We start from the raw sequence: 12059 nt of genomic DNA on the forward strand, positions 1-12059 counted from the left end.
GGGGTCCGTGTGCTTTGCGCTTTTCATTGCTTCATTATTTAGCCGCGTAACCACTTAGGTCTAGTTGGTTAGGGCTAACAGGAATTAAGACCACATAGGACTAGCTGCTTAGGTATATTTCAGTTGCTTAGCCACTTCGGACTAGCGGCTTAGGAGAGTCTAATAGTGATGTACCCTCTTCTCCTCTCATATATAGAGTCGAGATGCAATTATTACAGCAAGCATATGAAATAAAAATTTAATCTTTGTTACAATGTGTCTCACTTTTTTGTACATGAAGATAAAACCTTTCTGATTTTGTTGTTCAAATCATCACTTTGTTACTATGTGTCTCACTTGTCTGTACATGAATATAAAACCTTTCTGATTTTGTTGTTCAAATCATCACTTAATCAAGTGTTGCATGATTATAAAGATGTATTTCCTTATGATTTTCATGTAGTAGAAAATTTAACATAGTGTGGATGTGAAACCAGCAATAAACCTATAAGCAAACCAGCGTAAAGGTCTAGTCAATCCAAAGCAAAAGAGTTGAAATTTCAACTTACTGAATATCTCAGTAAGGTTTTATTTAAACGAGTGTTCTTTCCCATGGGCATTTCCAGTACTCTTGGTGAAGAAGAAGGAAAGCTATATGCACATGCATGTAGACTATTGTTGTTTGAATAAGGTAAGAATCGGAAAAAATATCATACGGCCAGAGTAAATCAGACTTTTGACCGACTCTAAGGGGCTAGATATTTCACAAGATTGGTTTAAGATATGAATATCATCAATTACAAATTGACCCAAGTGATATCCCTAAGGCAACTTTTCACACATGGTTTGGTCATTTTGAGTTCTTTGTTTTTCTATTGGATTAACAAATGCTCAAACTTTCTGTATGAAATTTATGGAAAAAGTCCTACAACTTTATTTAAGTAAGTTTGTGGTTGTCTTTTTAGATAACATCCTCATTAACAATCCTTCCAAAGAGGAACATTTAGAGAATCATAGAGATGCTTTCCCATTTTTCATTACGGATCTCTAAAAGATGTAAAAGCCCACCGACCATGAGATGCTCCACTTTTGTCACTTGACGTTCTTGGCAATGCAACACGTACTTGTGTATGTCACTATGTAAACTTGGCTAGTAAGAATTCCTTCCAACTAATGCATGCATCTTCCTACTCTCAAACCAATGTACAAACTGGGAGAGTAAATCATGTACTAGAGGAGATGCCACGAGTTTATCTTAGTAAGAAGCAAACAGATTGGCAAGACTATTCGAGCATCTTGGAATTTGCTTACAAAAGTACAAATCATGTTTCCATGAGATTTAGTCCATTTATGCTCACGTCGTATGATCATCAACCTCCGTCCCCCATTACCACAGGTTTGGCCAATGATCAAATACATTTGGCTAAAAATATTTTGAAATAACATTTTGATATGTTATGTATTGTTAAAAGCAATGTTATGCATGCTCAAGATCGCTACAAAAAGTTGCATATGAGAAACACCGACAAGTGTCCTTCATCAAGAGAGAGTTAGCATTTTGAAGATTCCAAAATATTCATAAAATCTAAAACTTGAACCCACACATAAGCCTTCACCACAATATTATAGTTCTTTCAAAAAAAATGAATATGCTTATAAATTGGATTTACCAACACATCAAGAGTGCATCCTATTTTTCATGTTAAGTCGTTTACAAGTGGTTGGGACAGGAAGAGGGTGTTGGTGATCTAGATATTTTGGTTGACATAATTAAGCCACCCACTGAATCCCATGAACGAGAAAAGATTTTAGATTAAAAGTTCATGAATAAGAAATCATGTTTGTCAACAAACTTTAGTTAGGCAGAAAGTTACCCTTGAAGAAGTTTTTACTTGGGAAAATTTGGTGCTTTTCATGAGGTTTCTCGTTATTTTTTTTCGAGGACAACAACTCTCATTCAAGAAGGGAGTAATGTAAAGGAAAGAGTTCTAAGGGGCAAAGCCTAAAGCTATGGCTATCAAGTAAAGGGGGTTTGAAGATAGAAGTCACGGGCTTCCTATAAGGGAGTTGGTTGGGTGGAGAAGGCATAACATAGTCCACATTAAATACCAACACAAGAAGGATGAGAAACCTTTGGGCTACTTTCAAAGGAGGCAAAGCAAGGGCTTTTGAGCAAATGCAATCACCTGGGATTGCATCATGTGTGTGGCATGTGGCATTATGCAAGAAGTTGAATTCATAGGAAGATGGTGATTGGTTATAGTTGGGGGCCTTGGGAAAGAACAACGTGCTTGGAGATGCTATGGTTATCAGTAATGCCAAGAGGCTCTTAAGTTGCCATGTAATTACGGAGATCGTTAAAACATAACATTTGACAAATAGGTGAATGCCATGTGTGCAAGGGGCACCAATCTGAATTAAATTGCAGATCCCATTGCTGCTCAACTTTTTGATTGCACCGCCGCCTCCAGCAGGAGTGTCCACCTACTGGCTACAAGCCTCATTACAATTACTGTTATTGCTGCTTCAGAAGATTAACTTGAAAAGTGCTATAGCAAGGTATTTGACTTCATTGCTACCACAAGAAGATTTATAACTTTTCTCATGTAAGAAAAGGGAGCCTTTTTCAATGTTTTTCATACAATGCATAACATCATGAGCTTCTGCTCGGGAGGCACCACATACCTAGCTAGGTACGATTGGGGGCAGGGGACCACCGGCCCCGCCACCGGGTCGGCGGTCCCCTACTCCCAATCGTACCTAGTTAGGTATGCCGTGCCTCCCTCACAGAAGCTCATGATGTTAAGTCATAATGTGGGAATTATTGTGAGAATCTGTTCAAAACTTCATACAATGTAATGAGCTTCTGCTCAGGAGGCACCACATACCTAGCTGGGTACGATAGGGGGCAGGGGACCACCAGCCCCCCCACCGGGCCGGCGGTCCCCTAACTCCAATCGTACCTAGCTAGGTATGCCGTGCCTCCCTCACAGAAGCTCATAATGTTGAGTTAAGTCATAATGTGGAATTATTGTGAGAATCTGTTCAAAACTTCTTGTGGATCCTGTTATTGTGAGAATCTGTTCAAAACTTCTTGTGGATCCGGTCTAGTAATGAAGGAAAGAGGACACCACTCGACTTCATTGCTACTGACCATTTGACTTCATCACTACTGTCCAGTAATGAATCAAAGACCTTACACAACTTCCAGGCAGAATGTACACTAACTCAAAATGTAGCCTCCAGAAAAATGCAGAAAACAGACCGTCTTCATGCATTATGCTCAATTCACATGGAAGTGTTTGCTGTCAAGATCCGCATGGTATTTCACAACTTTTGAGTAGCATCTTCAAGCATATGGCTTCAGACAAGTTTCCACCTCTCTTCCATGAAGGTCAATAATGCGCAAATACATCAACAATGATTACTGTCGCAGTCTTTAAATGACACCAAATCTTTCATTGGGCATCTGTGGGTGAAATTGGGCGTCCGGAATCCGCGACAATTCTGACAACCCAACCATCCCTGATGTGCATTCTCACCCGTAGAGGTCCAATGAAGGACCCATAGTGCCAGATAGCAATGATCCAAGGTTCTAATCAGGTGTCACAAATCACAAGCCATCAGGTGGGAGCACGAGGTAATCTCGACCGTTAGGTCGTTCGGTTAACCAGGGTAAACTAGGCCACCCTGAGCTTACCCTGGTTCACCCCTAGTTAACCTTGATGCCAAAGGTAAATCTCATGATCTGTGATGCATAATTAGAACCATAGATCCGCTTTGAAGGACCCATTGTGCCATATAGTGTGTGTAAGCATTGCTGATCTAACAGTTCACATTATCTATGGTCTAATGACTTCCAGGATCAAGAACAAGAGGGAAGCCTCTCACTTGATGCATTCCTTCCTACTCCTGTTGCTCTGCTCCACCAGAGACCAGCATTGAAGGGAAGCTCTTTTCTCAACATTGCATCCTACTCCGGTTGCCCTGCTCCATCAGACACCACCAATAACTAAGAAAGCACCAGTAGCCGTGCAAGCCCAGGCAGCGAGCAACATAATAACCATTCGTTCCAGTTTAGAAATTTTCATAGCACCATGTCCTCAGCCAAAGCACTGACAAGAAAAGGGAAAGAAAAGGTTGATGATGCCCCAAGGATGCCAAACTTGACTGTAGGTCGTGATGATGGTCAAGCCTACGTCCCAAGGATGCCAGACTTGAGAGTCGAGCCTACGCTCTCGGCAGAGCATAAGCTTGACACACATCCCTGAAACTCAGAAGACAGCGAGCAATGAGGAGTAGAACTCACACACCGAGGGCCCCTATATTTAGTTTTTTGCTTATCCAGCCATCTTCAGCTCTTTTTCCTTACTGGCATTCAACCAAGGGCTATGACAGTAAAAATGCAGCATAGAGTCAATTTACTCAACAACTTTATCACCTCCAGCTTCATTTTCAGTATTTACTTCTGCCTTCCAATCAGGAGCTATGACAGTAAGTGCGGTATCAATTATCTCTGCGATTCTGGTCACAGCTTGGTCAGCGAGGTTTAGCTCGGAAACCATCTCTGTCGCAACAGACATGGCTGTATCAAACCCCAGCTTGAACAAGAATCCTATACACCTAACATCACCTGAAAAAAAGACCATGTACAACATGAGATCTAGCCACCATAGAGCTTCAAGCCATAAGAAAGTCGAAGCACTTTCACTGTAAATCCATGATGTAAATCAGGTAGTCATAAGATGTACCTCGTACTTCCTCAAGGCGAAGGCAGAGATGCACGACATCTTTACCCCTTCTCTTTCCTTTAACTTGAAGGTCCATTCTTTGCCCTACATTATCTTCTATTAGATGAGAGGAGGGAAGATCTATTAAGACATTCTCAGCGACGCTCTGCAGGGATTTATTTGAATTTGACTGATCTGACGGTGTAAACTCTTGCAGTGAGAAGCTCGGACTTGCAGCGTTTTGACTTGCAGGAGCAGCTCTATATGGTTTCATACTCGAAGAGGAACTATGGAAACCATCTTCAGAACTGATGGTAGGGAGGCCTCTACATGTGAAAGGCAAGTTATCCACATAATCACTATCTCTGTCATATTGCAAAAATGGATCCATTAGAAGATCTCGTGCTGGCAAGCGGTATGGCAATGCAGCTGAACATTTTTCAATAAATTGATAAAGATCAGGGTCCCTGACTCTTCTCAAAGCTGCTGGTTTGACGCCCTGCTTGTCAAAAAGAGGGAACATTTTCAGTTCTTGGAAGAAATCTGTAATCAGGATAAGAAAAGTAATGCTTTTAGGGTCAGAAGGTTACCGATGAGACTTTTTTGTAGATCTGAGCCGCATTTTCACATTCACTGAAGGGATATTCGCAAGTAACCATCTCCAACAGGCACATACCGAAAGCGTAGATGTCGACTAGCTCGGTATAATCTTCTTCATACAGCTCAGGAGCCATAAACTCTGGCGTCCCTACAAACAAATACACATGTAGTCACATACTTCTTGTGAACATTTTCGTAAGGAGATTTAAGTTTACCATAAGAATAGCTTCAATGCAAGCCTTGGCGGCTAATTTGAACTCTAGACCTACCAATGACACTATGGGCCGCATACGCTTGCCGTAAGATTGCGGCCAGACCAAGATCCCCAATCTTCACCTCCCCTTGATTTCCATTTATGAGAATGTTATCACACTTCAAATCTCTATGTATGATGGGTGGATCATGGCTATGGAGGTATAAGAGACCCCTTAAGATTTGTCGAGCCCAATTCTTGATTGCTCTGATATCGATGCACCGATGCCGTCTACGGTACCTGGACTCGACTGCTTATAAGGAGGGCACAAAAAGCTTCTTGAGCAGCGCATCAGAGATTAGAGACCTTTACTTACTGCCTCAGAGTGCCTGATGTAAATAATTCGGTTAAGAAGTTGAGAGTCTGTGTATCGGCATCCAGCCATGAGTGGTAGAATTTGATTATGTTTTTGTGCTTCAATGTCTTCAAGAGATGAACCTCTGAAAACAACCTGTCCATATCCTCTGTACTATGAGCTATGTTTTGCACTTTGACTTGGTTCCACGCCACCTCGAGTCCCGCTACTCTATCGAACGCCTTGTACCTGTCTAGATTATCAAGGAAAGACCTCTCACAAAAGACTTGTTTACCAGAAATGTTCTGTGGAACCATGTTCACCAACAGCGAGGATACACAGTTTTGAAAGCGCCTCTGCCAAGTACGTCTTTGTACTGAGAAAAATCAAATGCAATGGTGTCAAAGCCGATATGTAACAATCAGAGAGAAATTGATTTTCACAATAGGACAGTAAAGACATCAAGTAGGACAGAGAGTTAAACACATGTCACATATACAAGATTTGAATGCCAACAGGCATAATGCAAGAGCATGGTGATGGAACAGAAATGGCCATAGAAACACCAAAAAAAGCTCATGCTACAGAGTTCAGGTTTTGATCAAATCCTGAACTCTGTAGCAACAGCTTTCTTAGCATCTGAAATGGGAGGAGGATAGTCCGAAATGGAGACATAACATTTTACCAGAATGCCTAGATCAATCAAGCACCCTTCATTGATGAACAAAACAGTGCCACCAACAAAAAGCTCCTTAGGAGAAAGTGCAAATATATATTACAAGCCTTCCATCATTCGACCGCTACTATGAAAAAACATAGCCTAACCAAGTGCATTCAATGCTATTGTGCAGTGGGGCAGCTTGTAGGTTGACGTTTTTCCTTTCAGAGGCATGATTGGTAATTTATTGGCCTGCCTAAATGGATGTGATATGCATTTTGAAAAGCAAGATTGTTGAGCTAAACAGACAATTACACAATTGCATTATCTCACCCGTCCATAGCGCCCAGACGGATCTATCTCTTCAAAGTCTCCAGCGTCATCATCGGGCATGCCGTCGGCCAAGCTGAAGCTGCACTTGACAAGGCCGATAGGATCAAAATCGGCCATAATATTGTCTCCGCCTGTGCACTCAACAGAATTTCAAAGTAGAGGGAGGCAAAAGTGTGTTCAATGTTTGGGTCGGAGCCTCCAGCAGCAGCAGGAGATGATGATGAGACAGATGTTTTTATTTAAGAATACTGTTGTGATATCATATCCCTTTCTGTTTTACCACTCAGCTTTACTCTGCGCTACCACGTGATGAGAGATACTGTACAAATGAACCTCTCTCTCTCGCGCAGACTCTCCAGGGCCAATGTTCGCTTTATCAAAATACTTGTTCACCTCAAATGTTTCAACTTCAACACACAAGCCACCACGTGGCATTAAAATTTTTATTTTTTTTAAAACATCGCTGCAATGAACAGCTCAAAAAAAAAACCTCTGCTGTAAAAAGCTACCAACAAAGCACTCTGCGTTGCTCAATTGCTCTTAGAAGCAGTTTGTTCTCAAGCCGGAGAGTACTTCGGATGCTTGCCGTCGATGTGATGACGACTCTCAAATATCATATATTTCTCGTGCGATCAAACCATGCCAGAGGTTTGTTCTAGTGCTACTGAAACAGAATGTTCATCACATTTTTCTGTTGATGCTATCAGGTTGTTGGCGATGCAGACGGCAGAGGACAAAGAAATGGAAAGAGTAAACATCAAAGTGGACATGAGGGCAAAAAAGCTTAGTAGGATCGATCACACCGAATTAAACTTATGATAGTTATTCTCAAGTGATTAAGCCAGCGCCTTCAGTGGTAGCTGCGGCTTTGCGCTTTTAGCAGAGAGTGTGAGGGGATTAGTGACAGATAGCTGAATGTCGAGGGAAAGGCATCGGGGAATATTTCCACTTATAGTGCAAGTCATGGTCTGATGAGCCGTTGGTTTTAGTCGCATTCCTCGTCCAGCTCTATTGATAGCCAATTTGATGAGGCAAGCATTTCGAAACGATCTACAGACAAACAGAAACATCTCTCATGACCAATTCAACGCAAAATATGGTGTCCGCGGGAGTTGGTTTATGTGTAGCTCCAAGGAGTTGCAGCAGCATTGCAACGGAAGTCAAGTAGTCAATCATGCAGGTGCCTATGCTACCGACCACGATCAAAAGAATAGTCAAAGAGCACAAGCGGAAGCTAATTCTTTTTTCCACACAAATAGATTTGACGTTGGAGAAGCCGAAGAACATGGACTGCGGAATAATAGCATTTCTAGTGCTGGAATCAGAGGCCTTACCTCTATGCTATGTACGCTTTGTCGTACGTGTCGAAGGCTGGGAGGTTGCATGTGCACTGTGTGCGAGCTTCGAAAGGCTGCAAACATACAGTTAGAGAATCCTAGCAAGCTCAAAGAACAATGGTGTGTCACTCACCTCTCAATGCTTCTGTCATGAAGGATCCTGTGCTATGACGAAGAAGGAGCTACCACCGATGCCGCGCTCTACCCCCTCCTCCTCGTCGATGTCACCGCAATGCTCTCTCTCTCTCTCTCTCTCTCTCTCTCTCTCTCTCTCTCTCTCTCTCTCATACACACACACATACATGAAGGAGAAGGAGACAGAGATGGAGCAAGAGCACTTCTTAGCTTACACCTCAGAGAATGAGGATTTTTAGGTCAAATGGACCTTTTATAAGAGTTTGGATCATTCACACATGGGCGTCCACAGTGGTCAGTCGTTGCAAAACTACTTAAAAAATAAGATAAATGGTGCACCTCTCATCGGTCACCTACACACCTCATGGACCGACAAGCCCGATCCATGACTCAATCAAATAAATAAGATGCGTCCGTCGAAGGTGATAGGGTGTCCGTGAGGGTTAACATGCCCCCCTTCTTGATGTAGATTCCGTCCTCGGAAGCTATTGAGATGATGCCCGTTAGTTGAGGTGGAAGAGCATCCGAGATTGAATGTCCTTAGCCTTCTTCAATCACTACAAAATCAACCAAAATTGACACAGTAACTGCATTCTCATAGACAATAAAAGGGCATATGCAATTGTAGGCAGGCAAATTGATTGGTGACAGAATATTAAACAATTTGTCAGCAATAAATATTAAACTGTAATATAATCAAACGCTAAACAGTTGTAAAGGTAAGAAACTAAACAACTCTGGGGTCGCTAATTTAATGGTCGAAAGGCACTAGAGGTCAACTATTAATACCATGGGCAAGCTTCTCAATTCTCTATGGTTAATTAAGTTGTTTAATTGTGAGAGCCAAGTATTTCATGTCTGAGGACTGACTAGAAGCTATACCTAGAAGACCTTGTAGTTAAGAGACGATAAAAGAAATTGCTCATGAAATCATTGTCTGACTTATTTCCTTTTCTTTGACCCCCCAAAAGTCTTTTCACATTGATTCAATTTTGAAGTGTGTGCTTATTTTGTATGCCTTGGGTTTTTTGCTTTTCAAGGAAAAGTGCCCACACTGGGAACCTCTAGGGCTCTAGTACCATCGGCGATACATGTGAGTGAAGTACCAAATCAAGCTGGGATTTCTCTTCGAGCTTAAGATTTTACATTGTGGCACTTTTGATTTTATTTTTATTTTTTGTTCGTTTTCAGCATTTTAATTTTGTAACTTTGGGGGGTCATATAACACTATTACCCTCCCCAGGCTCATCACACTAGTAAACTCCCTTTATAATACTTAAGTGGAGAGTGAACGAGAGAAAGATTCCATGAAGGTCCAAATCCTAACAACAACAACACGTTCTTGTACACACTCGGAAACACAAAGAATATCTTTTGGAGGCACATCAGTGGGAAGATGCACCAACCCTTATTGAACACAATCAAACAACATAAGGAACCCTAACATAATTATTTGCACTCTCCCTAGAGAGTCAAGGAAATATGATATTGTAGAGATTGGGGGATAACCCTAAGGTTAAACCCCTATCCTCGTTATCGTTGAGAAAAACAAAGTCATCATCCGTGAACCCATACGTGCCATCCATGTAATCATGTAACTCTTCCTCATCATTAGAGGCACCAATGTTTACTAAGAAGGTCAGTAGACGTCTATAGTCATCTTGGTCAAAAGGGTAGGCTTGTGCAATGGGAGAGACGCTCTCTACTAAGTATAGATCAGTCGTGATCAAGAGACATATCAGCCATTCTAACTCCTCGAAATTCCTTTCACATGTTAGCGTACCTACCAAATCCCATGCACATGCAAGCACCGAAAAGATTATATGAAACACTTGTGAAAAGTAAAAAGGGTACCTCTCACCCAAGGTAGGAGTGGATGACTCTATCGTACTAACCGTATCTGTACACACAGATAGATGATGGTTAGAGTGCATATATTATAAGGGTTGTGTCAAAAGGTTGTGTCCTTTGCATAATGTGTTTTTATGATTTTGGGTCATGTACAAGAACTTGTAGGTTTCCAAATTTGTGTTTGGTGGCTCTTGCTCTTTTACTTTTTTATTTTGGTTTTTGTGAGTATGAGGCTTTTTATATACATTCCCTAAAATTAGAGATTGTGAGGCATGGTCTCAACTAAAAATAAGGAAGTATCGGGCAATTCATCATCGACTCTAGTAGGGGTTTCACCATTGGGTATGCGAGACAAATGATCCGCCATGAGATGTCTTTTACCAGGTCTCACCACAACAGTAAAATTGAACTCAAGAAGAATCAACAACCATCGTGTAATTCTTCCCGTGGAACAAGGTTTATTTACTAGATACACAATGCTTGATGATCAACATAGAAAAAAAACTTGTTGGCAAGAAGGTAGTAGCGAAATTTCTTTACTGCATAAATCATAGCTAAACCTTTCCTCTCTGTAGTGGTGTAGTTTCTCTCAGCATCATTTAATTGGCGACTTGCAAAGCTGATGGGGTAGTCTAGTTTATGTTCTCCTGGTTGAGCTAGAACACACCCAATAGCAAAGTTCGATGCATCAATATGCACATGGAAAATTACATTACAATCGGGCACTCGTAGAATGGGAGCGCTTGTCAAGTTCTTTTTCAATGACTCATAAGCATGGTCACATTCTGCGGTCCAGTGAAACTCAATAAGAAGCTTGTACAAAGGACGAGCTATCTCGACAAAGTTTAAAATAAACCGTCGATAATAACCAACATGGCCCATAAACCTTTGAACTCTGTAGCTTGTAGGTGGTGGCAATTCAACAATGGCTTTAATTTTTCCTTCATTTGTTAAAATCCCATTTTTTGGACACTATATACCCCAAAATGACTCCATGTTTAACCCAAAATTCACATTTGAAAGGGTTTAAGGAGATGCAATACAATCTGCACTCCTCAAACACTTTTCGTAAACATGATAGATGTTTTTTCCAAGAAGAATAAACACAAAGGTCATCTAAGAAAGCTTCGCAAAACTCTCTCAAATATTCCAAAAGCGGTGTTTATTAATCTTTGGAAGGTAGCAGGAGCATTGGTTAAGCCAAAAGCCATAACACAAAATGGGAACACTCCAAATTCAGTTATAAAAGCCGTTTTAGCTTGGTCCTCTAGTGCAATTGTGATTTGATTGTATCCAAAGTACCCATCTAAAAATCTAAAAGCTTCCTTTACAGCAACTCTTTTAAGCACATGTTTTGAATATGGCAAGGGGTAATGGTCCCTCCTAGTGGCGGCATTCACCTTCTTGAGATCCACGCACACTCTGAGTTTCCCATTCTTTTTCGTCACAATCACTATTGGAGATGCCCATTCTGAGTGCTCAATAGGGTATATGAATCTGAATTTGACAAGCTTTTCAATCTCTTCTTGGACAATCTTTGCATACTTAGGATTCATTGGGTAGGGTCGTTGCTGGACTGGTTTTTCCATGCTATTGTCATAAAATCTAATATCTAACCAACCCAAATGATTTTCTCATATTAAATTGATCACTTAATGTGGGAGAATAAACGGGAACAAGTGTTAAGATATAGATATGTGCTTATAGATCTATCTCAACACGAGGCCAATGGTAAAGGGGCCCAAATGAGAGATGGTCTATCAAAGAGCAAGGCTAACCAATGGAGCATAAGACCTTAGGGTTAGCTTCATTGAAGACCTCCAATAATGTGTGTAAAAGTCCTTTGACCTTAGGTAAGCTAGGGCTGAGCTTGAGGCGGGAACCCGGC

At 41.2% G+C, this 12059-nt stretch overlaps 1 protein-coding gene across 2 annotated transcripts; it reads right to left on the reverse strand.

Moving 5' to 3' along the window:
* Positions 1 to 3228: 3228 nt before the first annotated feature.
* LOC147455630 (putative serine/threonine-protein kinase WNK11) lies at positions 3229 to 7192 on the reverse strand. 2 transcript variants are annotated; one of them, XM_086514365.1, is made up of 7 exons: positions 6849 to 7192; positions 6196 to 6233; positions 5879 to 6110; positions 5579 to 5802; positions 5300 to 5457; positions 4731 to 5208; positions 3229 to 4612 (listed from the first exon to the last, which is right to left on the reverse strand). In XM_086514365.1, exons 1-7 carry the CDS (start codon positions 6854 to 6856, stop codon positions 4401 to 4403), a joined length of 1350 nt encoding a protein of 449 aa, XP_086370491.1. In that variant the 5' UTR covers positions 6857 to 7192; the 3' UTR covers positions 3229 to 4400. The 2 variants fall into 2 exon arrangements, with proteins under 2 accessions (XP_086370491.1, XP_086370490.1); XM_086514364.1 differs by having other exon boundaries at positions 5879 to 6106; positions 6849 to 7191.
* Between the last annotated feature and the right edge of the window lie 4867 nt (positions 7193 to 12059).

The sequence above is a fragment of the Adiantum capillus-veneris genome, chromosome 6 (assembly GCF_014529385.1).
Source record: "Adiantum capillus-veneris isolate H3 chromosome 6, ASM1452938v2, whole genome shotgun sequence".
NCBI classification, from domain to species: domain Eukaryota; kingdom Viridiplantae; phylum Streptophyta; class Polypodiopsida; order Polypodiales; family Pteridaceae; genus Adiantum; species Adiantum capillus-veneris.

What these genes read in the sequence shown, in the direction of transcription:
- LOC147455630 (XM_086514364.1), bottom strand. Translation starts at nt 6,965, where the DNA reads ATGGCCGATTTTGATCCTATCGGCCTTGTCAAGTGCAGCTTCAGCTTG. An exon ending in ACATCAGGCACTCTGAGGCA is followed by an intron (nt 5,803 to 5,878) that starts GTAAGTAAAGGT and finishes AGTCGAGTCCAG; the next exon opens with GTACCGTAGACGGCATCGGT. An exon ending in TGCGGCCCATAGTGTCATTG is followed by an intron (nt 5,458 to 5,578) that starts GTAGGTCTAGAG and finishes ATTTGTTTGTAG; the next exon opens with GGACGCCAGAGTTTATGGCT.